General features: G+C 51.0%; 1 protein-coding gene across 1 annotated transcript; it reads left to right on the top strand.

The window, feature by feature from the left end:
• Positions 1–18,932: 18,932 nt before the first annotated feature.
• Positions 18,933–25,250, top strand: SH2D6 (SH2 domain containing 6; the record flags this gene model as incomplete). Its single annotated transcript, XM_084234823.1, has 9 exons — positions 18,933–18,962; positions 19,647–19,779; positions 21,100–21,163; positions 22,973–23,051; positions 23,379–23,403; positions 23,849–23,907; positions 24,146–24,229; positions 24,384–24,542; positions 25,134–25,250. 9 exons carry the CDS (start codon positions 18,933–18,935, stop codon positions 25,248–25,250), a joined length of 750 nt encoding a protein of 249 aa, XP_084090949.1.
• Between the last annotated feature and the right edge of the window lie 1,150 nt (positions 25,251–26,400).

The raw sequence follows: 26,400 nt of genomic DNA, 5'->3' as shown, positions 1-26,400 counted from the left end.
TTGATGCATAAATAAATAAATCTTAAAACCAAAAAAAGAAAAATTAGGCATAAGCAGAATTAAACTCTAATCACTGAATTTTATTCCCTCTTTTTTTTAAGATTTATTTTATTCATTTATTTATAGAAGAGCTGGGGTACAGGCCAGAGGTGGGGTACAAGCCAGAGATTCGCCAGAGACAGAGGGGAGCAGCGGGTGAGCCAGGAGAGGTCTTCTGCACCATGTGGGTTAGCTCCCTGGCCAGGGATCAAACTCCAGCTGCAGTGCCTGCAGATAGCTTCACAGAGCTGAGACTTAAACCCCTTGTGCAACTAAGAAGGCCCCTGAATTGTATTCCGTCTTTAGGGACAACTGTTAAATCACTGACTCACACTCCCTGAACCTACTCCTCATGATTAACCATTAAATAGCTCCAACTGCATTCCTGGAACCTTGAAAATTGTGTTACATCCCTAACAAAATTCTCCATCCCCCTGGGGCTGGTGGTGGCATCAGAAACATCTGACTGCTGAAGAGGCCAGCCTGCTGGGAAAGGCCAGCACCCCGACTCTGGTCCCTAGACTAGAGAGAGGGGTGATTAGCGTGGGCCTTCAACCAACAGCAGAAAACACCAGGAGAAGAACCGGAGGTGGGGGTAAAATGGTTAACAGCAAACCAGTTTAACTGTAAAGTGAGAAATTCCACAAGAACAATGAAAAATTCCACCTAAGAATAATACATGAGGCCACCCCTGCCCTTTTGAAAATGCAGCTCTTTGCCCACCTATGTCCATGCAGGCATTTCACTGTCCCCTCTCCCTTTTTCTTAATAAACTTGCTGTATGCTGCTAAATCATTCATCAGAGGGACCCAAAAACCCCACTCACCGAACCCCAACATCTGAACCCCAACAACAACAGAATCCTGTCTTGGGGGTGGGCATCCTCAAATTTGAATGCTCCTCCGGGCTGGCTGAGGGCCTTCAGGAGTCTGTTCACTCCGTGTGGTGACCACTGCTAGACGGTCTGTCTGGCCCCACCTCTCACAAGTCAGGACAAGCCCTGCCCCAGGAATTCCTCTGCAGATGACAGTACAACCCACCTACTGGGCAGCTGACAGCTTCAGTCAGTGTCCCCAAGGAGGACACAAGCTGCCAGGACAGGGCTTGGGGGAGACTATTCCTGCACAAAGTGGCTTCCAGAAATGTGAATCTCTGTTTGTGGATCCTGGCAGCCAGGCCCTCACCTGCCCACCTGAGAGGGGCCCACCACAGGGACCACCAGGCCCTAGTCACCTCCCACTTTCACCTTCTGCAGCTCTTCCTCCCACTTCTGCTTTTCAGGCTCCGTTTCCTTCTCCTCTACTCCACCCCAGCAGCTCACTTCTCTCTGACTCCACGGCAGCTGCCCCACCCTCTGCCCCACCCCTGGACTCCTTCCTCAGCCCAGCTGAGGGCCTGTCCTGGGGGAAGGAGTGGATAGGACTGGGAGGCTGGGCAGACCTTCATGGAGGAGGGCAAGTCTGGAGGGCCAGCAGTGGGTGCTGCCAGGCTGGCTCCTCAGAGGCACCCACAGGGAGGCTGGAGGCCACCCTCCCACAGTGGCCTCAGATGGCTGCAGGGCAGAGTCAGCATCTCTGAGGTTGGGGCCTGCATGGACAGCTGCAGGACCGCCTCCATTGGCCCTGTTCCCCACTCAGAAGCCTCAGGCATCTGCCCAGCTCTGGGTCTCATTGGATTAGTCACATTTCCTGGGTAGGGTCACTACCTCTGCACCACTTTTTCTTCCTCCTGACTCATCTTTCTCCAGAATGCATACATTTGATTTTTTTTTTTTTAAGTTCACTGCTAAGGGGGAACTGAAGCCCAGCAAACATTCTCTGCTGTGTCCTACATGTCAAATGCCTCTCAGTCTACTCTTGGTCAGCTTCCCACTCAGGAGATGTTTAATGCCACACAGTCTTGGGCACTTGGTGCCATAGGGACAACAATAAAAATAAGGGGCCTTCCTGGTGGCCCAAGGGGTTAAGACACAGCACTATGAAGCTACCCGCAGCCACTGCAGCAGGAGTTCAATCCCCAGCCAGGGAGGTGACCTACATGGCAAAGCAGACCTCTCCTGTCTCACCCACTGATCCCCTCAGCAGTGTATTTCAGTCAATCTGTCTGTCCCGTTTCCCATTCTGTCTCTGCTGAACCCTATCACCCTTCCCCATACCTCTGGTCTGTACCCCAGTTCTTGTATGCATAAAATAAATAAATCTTTTTTAAAAAACAATAAAAATAAGCATGGATCTGGCTCAACCTAGGGGCAACCATCTTGCCTATATCACATAATAGGACCCTAGAGCTAGTCTGGTATATTTGCTTGCTTTCCAGAGGATTCTGCGTCCCTGGGAACACAAATGGTATGCCCATAGTCACACACACCATGGGAGGCTTTGTTCCCTTTTGAATCCACACAGAAGGATGAAGCAGAGTCATATGCCCAAGGACAAACTGGTCGCACAAGCACGGCTCCTCAGAGGGACCCTGGTCCACCTGTCCTGGACATGGGCAGGCCTGCCCTGTCCCGGGCTGACAAGAGGCTGGCTAGTGATAAACCTTCCAGGTCAAGTCCCCACCCAGGGGGCAACAGTCAGAAAGTGGAACTAAATCAATCCATGTGTTAAAATTTCTGAACCGGAGCAAGAGAGGAAGTTAAATATTCTCTTTAAAGAACAAACTCTGACTGGTATCTGAGGGTCTCTACCACCCAGCTGCTGGCCTTAAAAATAGGGTAATCTGGGTTGAAATTCCAGCAGGATCTGTCCCTACAAGAACCAGAGGCTGGGCTGATAAGCTGGTAGCATGGAAAAAGCTGGACCAATTGATTACTTACTAGTTGTGCTTCCTCTGACAAATAACTTCCTGGAGCTTCCCTGTACCGATCTATAAAATGCGTAGAAAGATAAATGTGAAGACTAAATAAGGTGGTATATTAGTGAGCAAATAATAGACAGTCAATAAATCTGACTTCTTCACTTCCCAATATTGAGAATTTGCTAGGGAACCCCAGTAAATGTACCCAGCATCTCAGGAAGCAAAGCCCACAGTTTAAGTGGGAATGGAAAGTTAAACCACAGATCACCCCTCTGAGCCCAGCCCCCCACGCTCACGACTCTGGTCACAGCGATGCAGAACCAGGGTGTCTGTTCGATTCCAGGCTCTGCGTGCCAGTCGAGGGCACCGGGAAGAATGGCAGCCTCGGTGCTTCACTCTTGAGCCCCGCCCGTCTAACGGCCGCCCCATCGCTCAGAGGGGAAGAGGTTTGCAAATTAAGAGCGAAACAAAAGATCAGATCTAGGAGTCTCAGCCAAGCTCCTAGGAACTCAACTAAAGATATTGGGTAACCAGCCCCTAAAATTTGTTTTTACCACATTCACATTTTTTCCCCTGCCTCTGTTCTCTCCCCCAGCAGGAATGCCCAGAGTTTGTCCAAAATGTTGTAAAATTAAGCATTCCTTAAGCACAGACCCGCCCTTCCTTACGGGACGGGGAGACATGATTAGACACGCCAGTGCACCCCTGAGGCGGAGCGAAACTTGGAGGTGCGGAACTGGGCGCTCGAAGAAGCTCACGGGGACCAGCTGGACCCCTCCGATCCCCATAGGTGGAGTCGGGGCGCTCCTGTGCTCAGACCCCAAAGCGCTACTTACCTGCTAACGCCTGGCTCTGTAGCTCCGCGGGTTCTCGTCCGCTCTCCGCCCCCTCCCCGAAGTGAGTGGAGGCCTCCCGCTGTGAGTCAGAGGGAGGGGCCCGGCAGGCTTGAGCCGGCTGGGGGCGCTGCTGAGCCGGCCCCTCGAAATTCTCCCTCTTGGGAAAAACGCCGGCAACCTAAGAGACCTAGAATTAGGGCAGGTATTGGGGAGGCTAACCACAACTAAGCACGGGGAAAACTTGGCGAGAATATAACAGTTCAAAGTCCATTCGATTGATAAATCCTTGATCTCATTCATTCAGCATATTAGGGGGAAAGGCTGTCCCAGAGTTAGCAACCCATTTCATATCCGGGTTGCCCTGTAACACTCACACCTACCATCATGACTCTGCTTAATAGATGAAGATGTCTGGGGGAGGCTCGGAGAGGGTAACTTGTCCAGGGTCACAGTGCCAGTTCAGTAGCAGAACCAGTATTCTAACCAAGACTGGTCTGGCTTCAAAGCCCTTGCTAAACCTGCCACACCTCACGCTTCTCTCCTTTATTTAGACTGCCAGCCAGCAGTCTACACCCCAGGAGGCCAGGTCTTCAGGAAGAGTGTCAGACAGCAAATGGTCCACACTTCCACCTTGTCTTCTGAATGGAGAGTACATGAGTGTCAGGCAAACCCCCTGCAAGAGGTCATCTGACAAAAGAATCAAGGCCCAGCCTCCTGACACAGTGATGAGAAGGCTTTTTCCTTTTAGGGGGAGCTGCTTTGGAAAATCCAACCGGCATAAGTTTCTCTGAGGTCCACTGATGTGACCAAGTCAATCTGAATTGGGAAGGGAAGCAATTCAAAGCCTGCTTCCCCTTTCCATCTAGGCAAAGCTAAGCAACTACACTCCCTTGAGGAATGCTTAGAAAACACCCTCCTTCCAGTGTTCACTCTCCCCTGACCAACTGCTCACCAGACTCAGCTTAAATATCACTCCATTGGAACATACTGTGATCCCTGCCTCCCTCCGTGCTCTCCAAGTGGTCTGGGCATTAAGGCCACTGGGCCATCCCGGTCTACAACCTCCAGGCTGAAAACTCTTCAGCTGCACCCGACCAGCAAGGCTGGAATTGTATCCATGAAGAACCTAGTTGTTCTCTGGCCCTCCTGGGATCTCTGCCCCATTCAAGGCCCTGTTAAGCATGGTCCTCCTAGAACATTCCCATTTTTTAGGTAAAATTTGCATGAAATGCACAAATCACAAGTTCCGTAGTTTCAAAATATGCAAACAACTATATAATCCACATCTTCAGTATAAAAAACTTCCACCTTCCTAGGAAGGTCCCTCACCCAAACTCTTTATGGTGTTCCACTTGCGCCTCTCCCACCATGCTGTTAGCACTTTCATCCTTAAGGATTATGTCAGGTCATCATGGTGACTCCAACACACAGCAGGTAATAGGCACTCAAGAAAAATGTTACTAGTACTACCTAGTCTCTGTTACCTTGGGAAAGTTGTGTCAATTTCTAAGCCTCACTTGTGAAGTGAGAACAAGGATTCCAGCTTTTCTACCTTGGGGGATTGTGAGGATTCAGTGAGAGAATCAATGGGAAACTCTTTGTAAAGAATAAACACTTGGACACACATGGAAGGTGTTATACGATTATTATTAATAATCTTCCACTTCTATGAGAAACATCTGGATGAAAGAAACTAGGGTAGGTGGACATCAGACACTGATTTCCAGGCGTGGCTGCTTAATCTCTGGCCAACATCTATGGCCATTCAAGCTGGGCAGCTTTCTGCTTCTGGGTCCATGGACCCAGGCTATGGACTGATTTCCAGACCTAAGGATTTCCTGAAATTGCAAAGAATTCTCCCCGACCCAGTTCCTGACCTGGCTTCTAACTAGCCTGCCATATGGCCCTCCCTGGACTTCAGATTCATGTCTGCAAAATGCAGGCACTAGATGGGGAGTCCCTTCAGTTTTCTGATTCCATTCCGGAGGTACAGGGAGAGCTCTTGCATTTCCTCAGCCTGGGATGCTGATGGGGATTTGTTGTGGTGCCTAAAAATTCCCACTTCAAAATTGCCCAAAGTAATTCTTTGAAGGCATTGACTCAGGAGGCTTTTAATCTTTAAATTTAATCTTTATATAATTTTTTTTCTAGATTTTACTTACTCTAAGGAATGGCCAGGGGTCTGGATGGTTTATTTAGAAAATTAAACTCAATATTCAAAAATTTATTGGGGTCTCCCTGGTGGCATAAGGGGTTAAGCACCACACTGTGAGGCAATCCAAAGCCTCTGCAGCACGAGTTCCATCCCTGGCTGGCCAGGGAGCTACCCATATGGCGCAGCAGACCTCTCCTGACTCACCCACTGCTCCCCTCAGCAGTGTACTTTGGTCGATCTGCCTGTTCTGTTCCCCACTCTGTCTCTGGTGAATCCTCTCACCCCCACCCCCAGATCTCTGGCCTGTACCCCAGTTCTTGTATGTATAAATAAATAAATCTTAAAACAAAAAACAAAAAAAAATTTTTGTTGATGTGTTTTTAATAACAGCTGGATCCTCAGAGGTATCCAGGACAGTGACACTTTGCTGAAGTGGATCTGTCCACTACAACATGAATAAGCAGTCCAGGAGCTCAGGTGGAGCATTCTGTGGTAGAGAGGGTGACTCTGGGTGACTGGGGTAAGAGGCACTGGTTCCCAGGGAGAACACAAGCTGTTTCCCTCTCAAGACCAGCATCACACTGGGTCTTGAACACTGCGTAAGGTCATGAAAATTGCTAACACAACTGAATTCTGGCACTATACTGTCTATTCTTATAATTTTGTTGTTTAATCCTTCCATTTACTTGCTAAAGTTAACCTAACCCTTTCTCACTTTACAGATAAAGAAATGGAGGCAAAGTGAGGTCAAAATAATTTAACTCCAGAACCACCTTAGTAAGTGGCAGAGCCTGGTAGTGGGACTCCATTTTTCCCTTTCCAACCCTCACCACACTTCAAGTCTCCTGAAGTGGAGCTGGGAGGAAACAATCCTGCTCTCCATCCTCCTCTTTCAAGGTCCATGCTGGCTGTACATTGTATGGCAGTGCCAGTTGTCAGTCCTGGTAAGGACTACCGCTGCTCACTCTCTAGATACAATGCTTAAAAAAGTTTTTATTTCAGAATCATTTTAGGGCCTCCCTGGTGGTGCAGCGGGTTGAACACAGCACTGTGAAGCTCTCCGCTTCCTCTGCAGCGCAGGTTCGATTCCTGGCCAGCCAGGGAGATACTCACATGGTGAGGCAGACCTCTCCTGTCTCCCCCCCTGCTTCTCTCAGCAATGCTTTCGGTCCATCTGCCTGTTCTGCTCCCCACTGGTCTCTGGTGAATTCTCTCACCCTTCTGCGCCTCTGACCTGCACCCCAATTCTTGTACAAAAATAAATATATCTTAAAAAATTTTTTTAGACAAATGGAGAAGTTATAAAAATAGTATGGAGTACTGATGAACATCTAGATGAATTTTTAAATTACCACGCTAAGTGAGAGAACGCAGTCACAGAAGACCACATACACCATTTCACTTGTTTGAAATGTACAGAATTGGCAAATCTACAGAAACACAAAGTAGATTAGTGGTTGCCTGGGGCTAGAGGAGATGGAAGGTTTCAGATATTGCTTAAGGGCCCAAGTTTTTTTTGAGGGGTGGGTGGGAGGGGTGATGAAAATGTTGTAAAATTAGATTGTAGTGTTGGTTGTACAACTCTGAATGTATTTAAAAAACATCGCATTGTGTACTCAATATAGTTTTCAACAAAGAAATCAAAAGGGTTTTGCAGCTTTTGAGTGATAATACCACCCCTGACCCGTTTGCAAACTACTTTAAAAAATAGTATAGTGAGGTTCCATATACCTACCTATCTCTCAGTTTCTCAATGGGGACATTTTAACTACAGTAAGTTTACCTTCCCTTTATTTAATTAAAAATGTGTGTGAGAACATTTAAGTCCTGCTTTCTTAGCAAAATCCAACTACATAATAGTGTTGCTGACACTATTATGTTACAGACTCTACTATATAGTCACTACATTAGATCCTCAATGCTCCCCCTTAAAGTGAGACTCGAAAAAGCCCAGAGCTTTTTCCCCCAGGGCTTCCAGTTCATACCTCACCCTTGTCCTGGGACTTACTGTTTACAAAACATCCCCAGCCCCACCCACAAACAAAGCCCAAGGACCATTTCTTTGATCCTCAAAACAACCCCATGGACCACGGTCGCCCCATTTCTTGGTTTTCTGGGCCCCAAGAGCTTTTCTCCCTACTTGAACTTCCTTTGCAGGGCTGCCAAATTTGTCAGTAAAAAGCTCTTAGCTGTCAACCCTGCAAGGTAATCTGCTTTTATGTGGCCAGTTTCTACTCGCAGGTCTGTTCATTTTGAAAGAACAGACATTAGTAGCAGACACAAATTATTGAATAAATGGCCCCCGGACCCTCATCTATCCATCCCAGCCTTGCCCAGGGTCTCCCAGGGCAAGTCTTCAATCAGAACTTTACTCTCCCGCCTGCCCTGCACTCGGCCCTGACTTGGCCACTGGGCCCCAGACGGTGGAGGGCCGGCCAGAGCGCGCCCCTCGCCCCTCTGTTTGCCTAACTAGAGGCTGTCCCTCCAGGAGCCTGCAGACACATCTCAGAGGAGGCGGGAAAGGGCAAAGGGAGCCCGTCGGCAGCTGAGCCCCACACTAGCCACTACAGATACTTCAGGGTAAAGCGTGGAATAAGGAACCTCCCAGGGTTCCACCCCGCGACCCGCCCAGGCGCAAGCCTCAGCCGGAACCACAAATCCCAGCCCAAGCGGGTGGCGGTGCCGGGGGTTCTCGAGCTGCGGCTTGGGACCCCTATGGCAAACCCAGGTCCGGGGGCCCTCGGGGGCGAGTTCAGGAGGCCCGGGACGCTCCAGCGCACGTCGGGACACACCCACCCACCGACCCACCGGCACCAGGCCGCGCCGGCCGTGCTGGCTCCGCCCCTAGGAACTACAAACCCCAGCCGGCAGCGGGCTGCGGGGCGGGCCTTGGAGAGGAGGGAGCCCCGACCAGGTGGGGTTGCGATCTAGGAGCCGGGACTCCGCTTCTAACCCGTGGAGGTTCTTCCCTGGCTGCAACCCCCCGCACCCACTGTTCGATCGTGGAGTCGCCGGCCCGAGGCTTCCCCCGCTTATCTGAGTCCTGTTCCGCCCTCCCAGCTAGGCTGGGCTGCAGGGGAGAGGGTGGTGGATGGAGCCTTGGGCCCCCCTCCTGGGAGGGATGCCGGGTGCTCTTTTTTTACCCCTCCGCTATACCCTGAACGAACTCTTCCCTAAAGGAGGAGCGGCCCGGACCGTGACACAGAACTAAGCCTGTTAGGGCGCCTGTGTAGTCTGCAAGTCTATGGAGAAGCCCCAGGGAAGACCTGGGTCTTCCACGCTCTGGGATGTAGGTTCAGCCGTTCAGAGGCGGTTCTGGCCGCAGATTGGGGCCAGAGTGAGGCTGCAACCAGGGCACTCTCCTTCCCTATGCTCTCTCTCTCCAAGTGCTCTGCTCATGCTTTAGGGTCAGGTGCCAGAACTCGTGTCCTAAATTCCCACATTGTGCAAGGAGTCGCTGAGGCGCTACAGAAGGGACTTACCCAAACCCTTCAGTGCAAGTCAGGAACTCATTTGGTCCAGCCTGCTGGATGGGATGAACTGTGCTGAGGCCCAACTAGATCCACACTCCTGGGGCCAGCGCAGTCTCTCCCCTGAGGCCTCTTCTCAGCTGATTTCTGGCTCCCAAGTGAGGATTCAGGTTACACCTGTATTGGGAGCAGTGACACCACAGTGGCCAGCAACACAATTGGACTTTCTGTCTCCACCCCATTTTCAAAGTTTACACTTTCTGAAGGAGTTTTACCTGGAGTGTTCTTCATCGAGGTAGTTAGGAAAATACTAGCCTATGAAGGTATGGCCATGCCCATATAATGTCAGTGAGATTTCATTCTTCAGTGTTAGAAGGAAATCAGCTACTTCCTAGAAATCGCCATTTAATCTTGGAACAGTTCGAAACAACTCCAGAGAGGATATTCAAAGTTGATCATTCAGATTCCATTCTCAGGAGTGGTCAGGTGGTCTCCAAGCATGCCCACTTCTGCCTGGGAATTTCTCAAAGGCTTGTTTTCCCAAGTATTTCTAATAAGGCACCCAGGTTTTTTGTTTTTTGGTTTTTTTGAGTTAGCACTAGACCCCTGAGTCAGTAAGAGCCTGTGTGACTTGCCCTATGTACATGTGCCAAAAAACATTTAATGCCTATCTCTGATTCCAGCCCACAGAATGCACAGTCACAGGTCAGTGCTACTAGGTCATTACAGGGAATGTGGCTAATGGTGAGATGCACCCCCAAATGGGTTCTTTTCCCTTCAGGGTCTTGTAGGGATTCAGTAACTACCTATCTGCATATGTAGTAGAAGTATCTGCATCTGTACTGGCCACATATTGTGGCACATGAATTTTCAGTAAAAGTTTGTTAAAACTGGCATTTAAAAATCATAAATGAATTTACTTGTTTTAATAACACTATTAATGGTTGAATTTTTAAGTTTTATTGTTTCTTCATATTTTTTTAAAAAGGATTTGTATAGGACTTCACATATTTCTGCATATTTTGAAACAAGGGCTTTACATGGGTGACCGGATAATTAAAACCTGTTTTGGAGGTCCCCCACAATCCCTCCCTTCCTGTCAGCCTGCCCTGGGTGAGAGACAGGCTGCTGTATTTCTCTGTACCACCAGGTGTCGCTCTTTCACGCGGGATTCCTGCTCGAGTTCCTGTAGCAACCAGGATCTGGGGGAAGGGAAACTATTGGCTTTGGTCCTCTGTATAGAATTAGCTCGCCTTGATCTAAGACCCAGCATACATCTCCGCTTTGGTCTGTTTTTCCATTGGTAAAGATGGGAAGGGCGACCTTAGGGCTCTTTACTCCCACCAAGAAAAGAATAGGGTGTGTGGATGGAGACACTTCTGCAAGCTGCATTGCCCAGCCTCTCCCAAGGCGGTGGTGGAAAACGAGGCTTGATTTCTGTACCCTGTCCACTCACCAGAAAGAGACAGGAAGCAGTAGGATTAGCAGATGTCTGGCTCTGAGGCTTTGAGCTGAAGGAACAAGCCTAAGCCGGCTTAGTTGGGGCACTTTTAGTGAGCAGGGAGGAAGTAGATGCCCCTCTCCACACTCATCTGGGCAAGGCCAGTCCAAAGCACCTGGAGAAGACCTAGTTTAGTAATCCAGCTCCATATGGAGAGTTTGTTTTCTGCAAATGAATAGGGACATGAACTCAGGCTGCTTAGTCTAGGCCTGCTGATTGGTGTCCCGTTGGGCAGGAAAGGGACAAACCATGGCATTTCACAGAGGAGAAACTAAGGATATTTGTAGGGAGGTGGGGCTTTGATTCAGATTTGAACAAGCAGCCACAACAGATATTTTTTGAGAGCCTGCTATGTGTCAGGCTGTGGGCCAGGCACTTGGAATTTGGGGACCAAACAGTCACTGCTCATTTATAGAACTTACAGTTGCGTGGAAGTCTACAGTGTAGCTCTGAAATAAACCTATAGATTTAATTTTGGTTAAAACCCTGAGAGAGAGCCTGGGGTGGGTGGAGAAACTGCCCCAGTCTGGGACTCCTGCAGAGGTTAGTGGCCTAAAGAAAGAGGGAGGGAAGGGGCTCTAGTGTTCCTGCAGAAGATCCACAAGTGCACAGCCCCCAGATAAGGAGCCCATCTAAGACTAGAAGGAGAGGATAAAACGATGTCACATTATGTGTTTGCCGCCATCCTGCCTCCTCTAGTCTATTCTCGCTCCCCTCAACATGACATCTCCTGGGTTCTCGCTTGGGTAGTATCTCCAAAGTTGGCTAATGGATCAAGTTTAGACAGCTAGGAAGCTATGGTGATCTGCATAATAAAACTGGCCAGGACGGGGAGGGCTGGCACCTGGGGGCTGGGCAGTGTCTTTCCCCATTCATAGCTGGAGAAAGCTTGCCAGTTGCAGAGATGAATGGATGGGCAATTTTTTAAAAGATGTATTTATGAATACAAGAACTGGGGTACAGGCCTGAGGTTTGAAGGGTGAGAGGATTCCTCCATGCCCTGGGGAACAGAATAGGCAGACTGACTGAAATACACTGCTGAGGGGAGCAGCAGGCAAGACAGGAGAGGTCTGCTGCGCCATGTAGGCTGCTCCCTGGCTGGCTGGGGATTGAATTTATGCTGCAGAGGCTGCAGATTACTTCATAGTGTGGTGCTTAACCCCTTGCGCCACCAGGGAGGCCCTGGCAGTACTCTTCTTAATGCCTAGTAACAGTTATCCTGAGACCACCCAACACTTCTCTCTCTCTCTTTTTTTTTAATATTTATTTATTCATACAAGAACTGGGATACAGGCCAGAGGTGCAGGGGCTGGGAGGATTCACCAGAGACAGAGTAGGGAACAGAACAGGCAGATTGACTGAAATACACTGCTGAGGGGAGCAGCGGGCAAGACAGGAGAGGTCTGCTGTGCGATGTGGGTTGCTTTCTGGCCGGCCAGGGATTGAACTCGTGCTTCAGAGGCTGTGGATTGCTTCAAAGTGCAGTGTTCAACCCCTTGCGCCACCAAGGAGGCCCTTTTTGGAAATTTTTTGGGAATATAACATACATAGGAAAAAAATCCTTTTTTTTTTTAATAGAGGCATGTTTTATTTATTTATTTGTTTGTTTGTTTGTTTTGTTTATACAAGCACTGGGTACAGTCAGAAGCACGGGAGGGTGAGAGAATTCACCAGAGCCAGAGCGGGAGCAGAGCAGGCAGAAGGACCGAAGTACACTGCTGAGGGGAGCAGCGGGCGGCAGGAGAGGTCTGCGCGCCAGGTGGGACCCTCCTCCGGTGGCCTGGGAGCAGCCGGGGATCAAACCGGCACCACAGAGGCCGCGGGCAGCTTCGCAACCCAGCGCTCAACTGCTGAGCCACCGGGGAGGCCCAGGAAAAAAATCCTTTTTCCTTTTCTTTGTCTTTCTTCTTCTTTTTTTCCCTAACTGTGTTTTGCTCTGCATTGAGCGCCCTACCTCATTATTATCTTCGCTAAGGGCTGAAGAAAGATCTGAATTTCTCCCAACTGAAATTTCCTCAAGTCAACATGGTGCAAAATAGGCCACCTGGGACCTGGGACCTGGGACTCCATCATGGCATAACTCCAGAGAGAAGGTGAGTGTGAGTGGGGGATTGGGGAATGGGACATGGAGGAGCTGGGGCTGAAGAAGTAGGGAGGGGCCTGATCCTACAAAGAACAGCAGGTATTTGGTGTCCAGTCAGGGAGTCATGGGGAGTTGCTCAAGGGTTTCAGGCAGAGCTGTGACATGACCAGGTCAGCTCTGAGCAAAGCTTTGGGAACAGGGAAGGACAGGGTGTGGAGGACAGAGACACACTACCCAGGCAGGGCCACAGGGAGGCAGGGGCGAGCCAGCCAGGGGCCAAAGAAAGCTGCCCTCAGGAGTCAGTCTCCAGTGGAGAATCTGATGAAAGCTAATGATCTGTCTTCCAGAAAAGACCAAGAGATAACACCCTAGGCTTTGTGTTCCCTTTCTGTGGGAGGTAGAGGGAGGGTCTGACACAAACCTCTGAAGCTACAGCAATAAAGGACAGCGGCCAGAGACTCCTCTTAGGAAGCTTAGTTGTTCCTCTGATGTTGGCCCTTCATTACCCATCACAGCTGCCACCAGAATAAGCTGAGTCAGCAGGCTGGAAAGGGCAGCAGGCCCAGGAAGAGGAGAGAGGTCTTTTCCTGCTTGTGCTAACCAGCCCCAGTATTCACTGGTCAGCCCAGAGGGCCCCTTCTCCCTACCACCAATTGCCCTCTTTCCAGATTGTTCCTGTCATGAACCTTGTCCAATCACAGACAGAATTTAAGTGGCCTCAGGCCTCTCCCCTAGGAGAGGATCTCTCCTAGACCTCCTGATCAGCTAAACATGTCCTGAGGACTCCCTTACCCTCCACAAGATCTTCATCTCCACTCCCAGTCTTCTCACCCCTCCCCCTCATGCCATGCCTGCCAACATGTCACCGCTACCACTTGCCTCTAACTTCATGTTTAGAAAATTCTCCCTTCCCACCTTTTTTTAAAGATGTATGCATAGAAGAACTGGGGTACAGGCCAGAGGTGTGGGATGTTGAGAGGATTCACCAGAGACAGAGTGGGGAGGAGAACAGGTAGATTTACTGAAATACTTGGAGAGACAGGAGAGGCCTGCTGTGTCATATGTGAGTTAGCTCCCTGGCCGGGAATCGAACTTGTGCTGCAGAGATCTCACAGTGCTGTGCTTAACCCCTTGCTCCACCAGGGTGGCCCAGGTATCACAAGTTTTGTCTGGTGGTTTTGACTTGCATTTCCCTCATGATAAGTGACAATGAACATTGTTTTCATGTGACTGTAGGGCGTCTGTATGTCTTCTTTGTAAAAGTGTTATTTAACACGTCTGCCTGTTTTTAAACTGGGTTGTTTGCTTTTTGTTGAGTTGTATAAATTCTTTGTAAATCTTTGATAACAGCTTCTTGTCACATGTATGATATGTGAATATTTTCTCCCATTCAGTAAGGTGTCTTTTCATTTTAATTAGTTTCTTTCACTGTGCAGAAGCTTTTTGCTTTACTGTAGTCCCAATTGTTTATTTCTCTTTTGTTTTCCTTGCTATTGGAAATGAATACGCGAAGACATCACTGAAGACTGTGTCATGAAGTGTTTTGCCTATGTTTTCTTCTATGTATTTTATGGTTTTGGGTCTTACACCCAAGTTTGATCCATTTTGAATTGATTTTTGTGTATCGTGTGAGATAGTGGCCTGAATCTTTTGCAAGTGGCTGTCATGTTTTCCCATCACCATTTATTGAAGAGGCTTCCCTTGTTCCAGTGTATACTCTTGGCTCTTTTGTCATAGATCAACTGTCCATACACATGTGGATTTATTTCTCGGGCCTCATTCTATTCCATTGATCTGTGTGTCTGTTTTTTTTTTTTTTTTTTGAGGATCCACTTTTTAAGATCATAGGGAAAGCCTGGAATCTCAGACTTATTTATTGTATTTTTTTTAAAGATTTATTTATTTTTATACAAGAACCGGGGTACAGGCCAGATGCGCGGGAGGGTGAGAGGATTCACTGGAGACAGAGTGGGGAACAGAACAGGCAGACTGACGAAATACACTGCTGAGGGGAGCAGTGGGCGAGACAGGAGAGGTCTGCTTCGCCACGTGGGATTCTCGCCAACCAGCCGGGATCGAACCCACACTGCAGAGGCTACAGACAGCTTCACAGTGCGGCGCTCAACCACCTGCACCATCAGGGAGGCCCCTATTGTAATTTTTTAAAAGATTTATTTATTTATGCATACAAGAGCTGGGGTGCAGGCCAGAGGTGTGGGGGATGAGAGTATTCACCAGAGACAGAGTGGGGAGCAGAACAGGCAGATCTACTGATATACACTACTGAGGGGAGCAGCAGGCGAGACAGGAGAGGTCTGCTGTGCCATGTGGGTTAGCTCCCTGGCCAGGGATCAAACTCAGGCCGCAGTTGGCTGGTGATAGCTTGATAGTGCTGAGACTTTAACCCCTGCACCACCAGGGAGGCCCTGGAATCTAACTTTTAACAAGTTCATTAATGATTCTTATGATCATGCAAACAGGGGAAACACTGTTCTATCAAGTTGTTTGTTTCATTTGAATGGATTTAGACTACCCTGGGCCTGTACATGGTGACATGTCCTCACTGAAGATTGGTAGCTGAGATCTGGAAAGTAGAGAATCGCTTGTGCTGTAGAAGGACTACAAAACAGGCATCGGGTAATGCAGACAGTGGGGCACGGATACCTTCAAAGCATGAGTTTTGAGTAATTCCTCTTCTAGGAATTCATCCCAAGGGACTGTGGTTACACACAAAGCATTCCTGTGTCGAAGACGGAGAAAGGATGTCCAAATCAGCCTGTGCAGTTAACATGAAGTCTAGTCCTGCAGGGCAGGCTGGGCTGGGACCGAGCCATGCAGCAGGCCTCCTTCCTTCCCCTTCTCCCTGATCTGTCCTGGTCAGTGCCTCCCCCCAGATGGCATGGATTCCACCTCTACCTGGGCCCCTGTGGCTTACCCTTGCCCTGGCATTTGCCTATGCAAAGCCTTGAACAGAGGGAGGGTGTGGCTGAGGCAAGGGCAGTATGAACTGGGGGACCTGCTCAGTTTGGGGTTTGCAGTTAGGGTGGTGTCTAGATCCTCCTGCTGACTTTGACTTGCTGATTCTGGCCCCTAGGAGGTCCTTTGGGTGAAGGAAGTTTTCTGCCTTATGTGGAACAAAGGTGAGCTAGGGAATAGAGAGCAGGGAGTAGACCCAGGCTCTGACTCCAGGCCTGGACTGTGTCTTTGCTTTTGTTGGCTCTGTTTTTCCCACTGCACCACATGGGCTCCTACCCCCCTTTTTTTCAAGATTTATTTTTATTTATTTATGCATATAAGAACTGGGGTACAGGCCAGAGGTGTATGTGTGGGGTGTGTGAGAGGATTCACCAGAGACAGAGTGGGGAGCAGAACAGGCAGATTTACTGAAATACACTGTTGAGGGGAGCAGCGGGCAAGTCAAGAGAGGTCTGCTACGCCATGTGTGTCAGCTCCCTGGCTGGGGATCGACCTCGTGCTTCAGTGGCTGCAGATAGCTTCATAGTGCTGAGACTAACCCCTTGGGCCACCAGGGAGGCCCTTGTTCTTCAGCTTAATCAGACAAACAACAACTCTTTAACAGCACTTCTCAGAGGTCACAGTTCCAAAATTCACTCAAACAACAGAGAATCTGGAAGTCACTGACCCATTAAAGGTCAGGACCCAATCCTAGATGAGGCATAGGCTACTCAGTGATTAGTGCACAGGCTCTGGGTTGGGCAGGCCTTAGGTAGTACCCTACCTCCAACACTTACTACTTATGTGATCTGGAAGAAATCACTCAATTTTTCAGGCCCCCAGTGAGAATATGGCCACAACTCTTTTGAAACCCTAACCCCTGTATTGTTGAAGCATAGAGATAGGATCTTTAGGGAGATAAAGTTAAACGGGTATGATGTAATAAATATATACATATATTAAAAAATAGTTAAACAAGGTCATAAGGTAGGGCCCTGATTCTGTGAGACTGGTGTCCTTAATGAAGAGACACCACAGATCTCTCTCCACCTTTGCTCAGAAGAAACGCTACATGAAGTTGATTGTCTATATGCCAGGAAGAGAGCTTTACCAGAAACCAGCCCTGACAACAGCTTGATCTTGGACTTTTAGTCTCCGGAACAGTGAAAAAATAAATTTCTATTGTTTAAGCCACTGAGTCTGTAGTATTTTATGATGGGAGCTAATGAATATAGTCAGTTTTCTCATTTGAAATGCAGGGTTAAAGCTAGCACAGGTTTCCCCCACTCTATGAAAGTAGTTTTCCTATAAAGGTGTTTCAGCTTACCCTTAAAGCAAAGAAACTGAACTCTTCTTTTTTTAACCATAAAAATCCTTTTTGGATTACTTTCAGTTAGCAAACACAAGTACTAATAATGTAGGTCTCTCATAAAAGCAAAGTAGCTAAATGAACTTTCAAAAAGTGGGGGAATGCCTCCCCGGTGGCACAGCAGGTTGAGCGCCACACTGTAAAGCTGTCCACAGCCTCTGCAGCATGGGTTCGATTCCCAGCCAGCCAGGGAGATACCCACATGGCATGGCAGACCTCTCCTCTCTCGCCCTCTGCTCCCCTTAGGAGTGTATTTCAGTCAATCTGCCTGTTCTGCATCCTGCTCTGCCTCTGGTGAATTCTCTTACCCTTTGGCGCCTCTAGCCTCTACCCCAGTTCTTGTATAAATAAATAAATCTTTTATAAAAAAAAAAAAGTGGAGGATACCTGTACTTGTATCACAAGGCTATTGTTAGAACCCAGTGAGGCAAGACACATGTAATGCCTGCCTGTTTAAATTTCCTACAGCCATCTCAGCACCTGGAACAGTGTCTGGCATATAGTGAATGTTCGACATATACTTACTGAATGAATAAACATATCCATCATAAAAGGAACCATCAAAGCAATTTCTGAACCTTCATTAACTGATCACCACTCACCAGCAAATGACAGCAGGCAGAAAAAGTTTAAGAAAAGTGTCTGCAGGGCCTCCCTGTTGGCACGCGGGGTTAAGTCTCAGCACTATGAAGCTGTGAGCAGCCACTGCAGTACAAGTTCAATCCCCAGCCAGGGAGGAACCCACATGGCGCAGCAGATCTCTCTGTCTCGCCTGCTGCTCCCCTCAGCAGTGTATGTCAGTAGATCTGCCTGTTCTGCTCCCCACTCTGTCTCTGGTGAATCCTCTAACCCTCCCACACTGCCAGCCTACACACTAGCTCTTTTATGCATAAATAAATAAATCTTAAAAAAAAAAAGTGCTGCAAGGACAAGCTCCTGTTTTTAATTGCATCTGCCCATTAATTAATGTCATGTCTTCTGGGAGTTGGGAAAGAACTTGATCTAGCTGGTCTTGAGGTAAGTTTGAGTCTCTGGGAAGAGGGGACATGGATCAGATTGCTAAAGAGACCTTTGAGCCCTGGTGCAGCTTTTTGGGCCTGGATGTGTAGGGGAGAGCTCTTCTTTCTAGGGAAGGAGAGGGGGGTGCACAGAGGGATTAGAGACCAAAGCTGTGGGAGGCAATGTTGGGAGATCTGGGACTAGACCCTGGAATTGCTATGAGTGAAGCTGGTCAGGGGGTGGAGGCCACAACAGGCCCACCTTCCTGGTGCTTGGGAGATGCAAATGATGGGAACAATAGGGCCCTGTCTCCAGGTTATTTGTGGCAGAGCTTGGGCTCCAGGACACAGAGCTCTTTCACCGTGGTCATGGTAAGAGCTGGGTCTGGGGCAGCCCAGGTGCAAAGAACTGCCCACTCCTGGGGGGCTCAGCTGCACTGACCATCCACTTACTCCCTTCTCTGACTCTCTTCCAGGACAAGCACAGTGGCAGCAAGCCCTGGTGAGTACTGAGGCTCTTTTTCCTTCCGCCTTCCTCTCCCTCTCTTACCTCTGCCTCCCCCACTCCTTTCCCGGGCACAGTCATCCTACGAGCTTTGCTGGCTCAGGCCAAGCCCTCCCTGCCCACCTGGTGAGACCTTTCACATCCTCCCACCCCTCCATCCCACCACTGGCTTCCCTGGTCCCAGTCTGTCCCACCACTCCAGAGGATGCCATTCACATCGTTATGGATGTGGACATCCTGGAGTTGCACAGTGTCTGGCTGACACAAACTCAAGGGCCCCTTGGGCAGAGTTGACTAGAGTCTGCTTGCAGGTTGGGGCCACCACCCATTCCACCCCCCAGACATGTAGGTAAGTGACACAGCGGGTAAGAGGGGCCCAACAGAATGGGGTTCCCTCTAAGTTGAGCCCCCCTCCCGAGTAATCTGGATACCTCCCGCCCATCGTAGTTCAGCTCTACTAAGTCACTGGGGCTTAGGTCTTCCACCTGTTGTAGTCAGAATTAGGGGTACATGGATGGGAGACTCAGTGGAACAGGCAGCTTGCTGGAAGACTCCATTGTTTCCAAAATGTCTACCTCACTGGCCCTGCTTAGAAATATTAAGCATTTCAGTGTTAGAAATTCCCGTTATGAATGTTCCCTGCGAGATGAATGAAACATTGAGTCCCAATATGTGAGTGTGGATGGGTTAGTATCTAGCGGAGAGGGGCAAGGCATGGTAGAAGTGGACGTTGCTGGGAGGAAATGAAGCGAGTCTCTTCAAGTCTCTTGTTCAGACTCTCCAGCTTGGGAGGAAGATGCCCCCTACCCATCTCCTCTGCATGGCCAGAGATCCTGGAGACAAAAGGTAAGTTCAGCGGCTGAGCCTGGGGTGGGGCAGGATGAGGCAGCCACCACTACTGGGCTAGTCCCACAGCTCTTCCATAATCGTACGCAGCACCCCTTCCAGAAGGACCAGCAGGAGGAAAACGCTGACGAGGATGAATATGAACTGCCCCCCTGTGAGGCCCTGACATTCACTCTAGCTCCTGCCCACCTTCCTGGCACTGAGGAGGATTCTTTGTACTTGGGTGAGGGCAGGAGGGCCCCCACAAGAGAAGGGGGCGCTGGCCTTACCTCTCCTATCTCTGTCTGCTCTGGTGCAGGGACCGGAGGCCTCAGCTGGCATTGCTGAGGCTTCTAGGCCTAGGAGAATGCGATGGTAAAGGAGGGAGGGAAAGACAGGGTGGGGGGAAAAGGAGGAGCAGAGACTAGGAGAGAGTGGGAAGGGGAGAGGCGCCTGGAAGGGGATGTAACCAGGGTAACAGCAGGAAAGCTGAAGGCCCCACAAGGTCCCTAGGGCCTGGCTGCCCACTCGGAGATCCCAGCCCTCTCAGAGCAAGAGCGGGGCTGCCGCAGGCGTCCCACCAACACACTCTGGGGTGCGGCCAGGTGGGGGCAGGGAAGCTGGCCGCCTCCAGTTGCCATGGAGACTGGGCGGTCGGGAAGCCAGAAGGCGGGGAAGAGAGCGAGGAAGGGAGGAGGAAATAGAGGCTAGGTGGGGGGCGGGAGGAAAATGGTAACCTCCGTGGGAGAAACCCACCGACCCACAATGTTGGGGTTCTTTCCAGACCTCCCTGGCCCTCTGGGCCCAACCAGGTCACCACCAGCACCACAGCCCTCAACGGTGAGCAGCCTCCCCATGAGTGCCCCCTTCCCTACCTGCTCTGCCCCAGGCCACCAATTCCCAGGGAATAAATCTAAGAGGCACCTCATTAGGAAGGCTCCTCCCCCCAACCCCGCTCCGCACCCCCTCCCGCCGTCTGCATCCCAAAGGCCGCTGAAAAATTACCTGCCAGTCAGACGATGGAACCCTGTCAGCTGTCGCTCCTCCCACCTGCTGACCCTGGCCAACCCCTCTCCCGGCAGCATCACCCCAGCCTCGCTCAGGTCGCCCAAGGGGGTGGGTGAGTGGGGGTGAGGCACAGGCCCAGCTGCCTCTCCCTGGACCCTGGGCGAGAAGACCCCTCTCTGCCTACAGTGAGGTCCCTCTCAGCTGTCAGTCACTGCCAGCTCTCACCCTCGCGGTGACCCCGTTATGGGCTGGGAAAGTTACCGCTTTTGTCTTATATTTTACTACAATATAAAGAAAAACAGTGAAAGAATACGACAAAGGAAGAGTCCCGGAATGGAGGCCGTGGAATAGAGGTCACGGAAGAGTTGCCTCCTTTGTTCATTAACTCTAGTGTTTTAGTGGGGTGCTATTGGGGGGGTGGTTGAAGCTCATAGATATAAGCAGAGCCACCGCTTCCCACCCCACCATCTTTGCCCACCTGCTGTGTCGGTTCTCCCTCCATAACCGCTACCCACCCCCAACCCGGTTTTCCCTCACTGCCCCATTGTGCCCACAGATGAAGACAAGGCAGCAAAGCCTGAGGGAGCGTGTGAAGCCTGGACAGCCCTCTGGGAGGCAAGGTGATGGGATGTCCCATCTCTTTCTAAGGCCCACTCACTCTCTTTCTGAAACCCACCCACTCCTTGGCCTGAGAAGGGAATCCCAGCAGCTCAGGATGGTGTTGAGTGCATCTCTCCTTGCTCTCAAGCTTTCCCTGGTCCCTGACTCTCCCAGCCCTTGCTCACTTTTTACCTGCTGAGCCTTCCTAAGGCAGGGAGGAGGAGAAGGAAGCCCAGAGACATGCAGTGCTTTGCCTGAGGTCACACAGAAGCAGAATTCTTGATTCCCAGGTGCCTTCTGCATGAGCTGTGGTCAGGCGAGGGACACCCAGGATGGACAGGTCTGAAGGGCCGCCTGGACTGCCTGGAGGACCTTCACTATTGAAATGCATCCGAGTGTCATCCCCAATCAAAGGGGTCCTTTTGGACCTCTGAGTCCACCCATGTTATTTTTGCCACCACTGTCCAGAGACTTCCTCCATGCTAAGTGCCATGAGGCCTGTGACACTATAACCAAGGATGTTGGAACAGGGAGGGAACCCAGGCAGCATATTTTTGTATGAAATGGACCTAGAAGGGGGAGCTTTTCGCCCCTCCTTAAATCAAAGAATCCAAGATCAAAAGCTAACTTGAGGCACATTCATTTTTATTACGCTCAGTGATTGGTAAACTTCATGACCTTGAGGGTGGTTTTGAGTTTTGGAACAGCCCAAAGTCATTTGGAGCCATGCCTGGCAAATCAGTCATGAAATCAAGACAGGCAACACCACTGGGGGTGTGAAGTAAGGTGACTAGGGGTGAGCATGGCCTTTTCCTGACTATGAGGATCTCCTCAGATAACTTCCAAGGATGTGCCACTCTTCCAGCCTAAGTGTCACTGGATTCCTTTCTTCCTACTCATGACTAGTGGTTTGATTTTTCCTTCTAGAACTGGGTGCACCAGCCAAAGTGGTGAGTGGCCCTTCATTCCCCACCTCACACTCTAGGGTTCTGGCAAAGAAGTTGGTCTGGTTGTGGGGGTAGGGCATTGTGGGAAGGACAGGAAATATCCCTGAAACCAAGAAGAAAGGCCCAAAGCAGACCCCTGCCCCCTCTGCCTGCCGCAGGCCCCTGCCAGGGTGTAAGCCAGTTGTCCTCCCCAAGGTGCCACCCAGAGCTCCTCCTGGACACCCACATTCTCTGAGAGCTGGGTCCTATGGTCACCCCAGAAAGAAGGGGAGGTGCTCATGAGGTGCCCTTCCCAGGCAAAGGAACAGTTTTCATCCTTCCAGCCGGCTCCCAGAAAGAGGACCCTTTATGAGGGGAGAGTGAGGTACCCATAGCTCCCCTGCCCCCAAGTGATGGCCCCTCATCTCTCCTACTCACTTGTCAAACCCTGGGGACCACATACCCCGCCCTACTTCAGGTGCCAGACTCTCGAAAGAAACCCGATGAAGACATCTACCTGGAGTGTGAGCCCAGTCCAGGTGAACACCTCCCCCACCTCAGATCCATCCTGCCCTAAGGCCCTCAGCTACCCATAGTCTGACTTCCTTTCCTGGCTCCATCCTCTTCCCTTGTCTTCTCTCCACACTCACCAACACATACTTGCCTTCAGACACCCCATGGATATCTGCATTTCCACTTCTGATCCAGGTTGGCCCACACTGTGCCCACAAGGGAGTTAATCCCTTAGACCAAGGGCTCTGTGGGCTTCCCAGCTGGTTGTATGGACTCCTAAAAAGTCCAAGCTGCAGAGAATTAGCAGACCCTGCAGCTATCCTCAGTCCGCCCAAGCCCACATGGATTTTTTTGCCTGGTACCTAGACCAGTCTGCCCTCTCTGTTTCAGTCCCAGCTTTGACTCGGACTCCGAGCTCCCCAGTTCTGATACCCCCAGCCACTATGCCAAGGACATTAGTGATGCCCAGGTGAGTGACCCACCAAGTGTGTGTGTGAGAGAGCATGAGGGCACACGCATGACAGCACCAACTCAGGCTTTCCCAGCCCTGATTCTGGGAGAAGAGGAGGAGATAACACCTTAAGTTCTACTCTCCATTTTGTTCCCCACAGGGCCATGGTACAGCTCCAAGAAGATAAGAATGTAAGAGGCTGGCGGATGGGGAGAAGTTTGCTGGGAAGGGAGGAAGAGAGGAAGGGAGTGGGGGAGGAAGAGGTGGGGGGAAAGTGGGACTTAAGGCTCAGGGGAGCAGACCTACAGGGCCAAGTCTTTTCTGACCAGACCTCCTGTGTCCCAGGGAGCAGTGAATGCCACCTCGAAAGGTGAGTACAGGCATCCTCAACATGAACCCAGGCAGTCATGCCAGGGTCCACCCCACTCACAGCCCTGCAGGCCACAGGATCCACCCGACTCACAGCCCTGCAGGCCACAGAGTCCCACCCAGTCTCAGGCCCCACTTTGCTGAGGGCGAGCCTCCAGCATTGATTTAAGCCAAGAGCAGGCCTGAAGGGACCTCTTTGGGCATTTTCTAGGGTTTTCACCAAAGCGGGGAACTCTCAGGCGACATTTCAAGAACACTGCCTGTTTGGAGGTCGTGCGTGACCTCGCTGGTGAGTCCTAGACCTGGAGAGGAGAAAGCATTGGCTACCATACTTTGGGCTTCAGGCCTGTAGGCACCCGCCTGTGCCCTCTGAACCCCCACAGCTGGGCTGGAGACCTCCTCTGCCTAATTCCCTCCATGCTAACTCTCTGATCTGCTTCTTGCAGCAGGAATGAGATCCTCTCTTTCCTCTATAGCCTCCACCTGGAGCACCTCGGCTGCTGAGGTGAGGAGGGGTGGGAGAACACTGGGCAGGAGGCCTGGGATTTTCTCTTGGGCCGTGTCCACCACTGCAGGGGACACCAGGCGTGGTTTTGAAATCCAGGCATGGGTGCATCTTTGATCAGCTTCTGAGGAGTCAGTCTGGGGAAGGCAGACGTGAACACGTATATCTGCAACCTGGGGTTCTCCACTCCCCGCCCCCATGCCCTGGCACGTCTCTGAGTGGCTGTGTGTCTACACAGGACAGCAGTCTGCTGCATCAACCATGGTACTCCGGGAACTGCGACCGTCAAGCTGTCGAGAATGTCCTGCTACGATTCCAAAAGGTGGGCAACAATAGACCCTTGTGCCTTCTCAGAAACTTCTGCTTATGTGCTGGCTGGGGGGCGGGGTGGGAGGGAGCAGCAGGCAAAGTGGGTGGTCAGAGCTGTCAGGTGGTCTCTTGAAAGATAAACTTGATGCTTGGGGTCTCCTTCACAGGATGGGGCCTACACCGTGCGCCCTAGCTCAGAGCCACATGGCTCCCAAACCCTCACCCTGGCAGTGCTTCTCCATGGCCGGGTCTTCAACGTTCCCATCCGGCGGCTGGATGGTGGGCGCCATTATGCTCTGGGCCGAGAGGGCAGGAACCACGAAGAGGTAGGTACTGTAGGGGCCTGAAGGGTCGTGGGTGTGCACACAGCTGTACCTTGGGTGGAGCCAGGAGCACTTACTAAGGGAAAAATCCAGACTCTCTTTTTCTGGAGTGGGTGGAAGTGGCAGGAGTCAGCATCCTGAACTCCTTCAGAAGCCTGAACTCCTTCAGAAGTCTGCTCTGGGGAGTACCCCTCCTGCATGGCTCAGGCTGAATGGACCCAGGTGGAGGCACTTGTGCTGTAATGAAGCCATTTGGGAGGACGATGAGGCCCAGGTAGTGAAGACTGCTGTCTGTGCCAAGAACAAGAAACAGACTAGTCACCCACACTCAGCTTCCTAAGCTAAAGGACCAGAGCAGAGGCGCAGCCCCAGAGTTATTTCCATCTGGCCTTGGAAGTATGAAGCTGGCCTACAACATGCCCGTGGCTGCAGTCACAGCAAAATCACAGGAGGCCCAGAGTCGGGCAGGGGAGCTTCATGAGGCAAAAGGGAAAAAAAAATATTTAGAAAAATGTCTGTCCTTGCCAGAGCTCTAGGAAGTTTCTCTCCACATAAGGCTCAGGAAACTCACTGATCCCCTCTCTCCCTGTCCAGCTTTTCTCCTCCGTGGCCGCCATGATTGAGCACTACACGCAGCACCCCCTGCCCCTGGTGGACAGACACAGCGGCAGCCGGCAGTTCACCTGCCTGCTCTTCCCCATTAAGCCCTAACCGCACAGTGGATGTGCACAGCTACTCTGGCTCCATAGTTTGCTCCTCGGGCTGTCTCCTCCTTTCCACTGCCACGTTTTTGCCCCTCCAATCCCGCCCCCTGCCCCAGTCCCCACAGCCCCCCATGGAGGCATTAGTATGAGTTGCCCAGAGACAGAAAGGGTCCCCAAGACCCCAGCCCATGTTCACTCAGAGCCTGGGTGAATGCAGGCCCTGCTGCGTCTCCAGGCCAGTTCCCCAGTCCCAGGCTCCAGGAAAGGCTGTGTCTGCCCTGTTTTCTAGAGCAGCCTTCCAAGCCACTCTGGAGGAAGACCTAGTGGTGGCCTAGAGCGGCCAGCTCCTCAAGGCAGCTGAGAGGCAGGGGGACAGCATCAGCACTGCCTGCACACAGAGAGAATCCTCTCATTCTCTTGGGGGCTTAAAACAGAATTGGCATCTGGGAGGGACTTGGTCACCCTGCATGTTGATCACTTTCAATAAATGTTCGTTGAATGAGTTGTGGAATCGACTGCAAGAAGCAGTAGCCTGCGTTTAGCTCCAAGGTTTCTCAAGTATCCCAGGGCATAGATGTGTTAAGGGGAAAAGGATGTCCCAAAGCTATTTCCATGATGGAAGTGCAGAGCAGAGGTGGCCAGACCAGGGCAGGAAGGGCAAACCTCATTCATGCCCCCTGACTGAGCCTTTTGCCCTTAAAGGGTCCCTGGAAGGAAGACCTAGCTGGTTTGGTTTTCTTTGTGGGTGTCCTGGCAGGGAGGGCTCAATGCTGTCTGTCTGTCCTACCCCAGTAAATGATGAAAACGGAGTTAATTAAGTTCTTAATCCACCGCCAATTTACCTTACAGTGTTCCACCTGGGCGGGAGGAGCCTGACTGCGCACTGGGGGGATGTGTAGGGCAGGGGAGTCAGGTGAACCCCAGGAAACAAGTGGATATTGGACGCACAAGTCCCAGGCTCAGAACCTAAGGACGGCGCCGTGGTGGAGTGGAACACAAGAAGCAGATTGGCCCAACAGGGCGTAGCCTGGGAGGCCCGGCCAAGGATCCAGGACTGGGGCTCCCAGAAGGCCGGCGCTGCAGGCAGGCGGGGCGGGCGCGCGGGAGAGCGAGGAAGGCGAATTGCGCCCGGCTGGGCCGAGGGGCGGAGCGTCCCC

Source organism: Talpa europaea (genome assembly GCF_964194135.1).
Source record: "Talpa europaea genome assembly, chromosome: 6".
Classification (NCBI taxonomy): Eukaryota; Metazoa; Chordata; class Mammalia; order Eulipotyphla; family Talpidae; genus Talpa; species Talpa europaea.
Note: the sequence above shows the minus strand (reverse complement) of the source record. Positions and strands in the feature narration are given on the sequence as shown.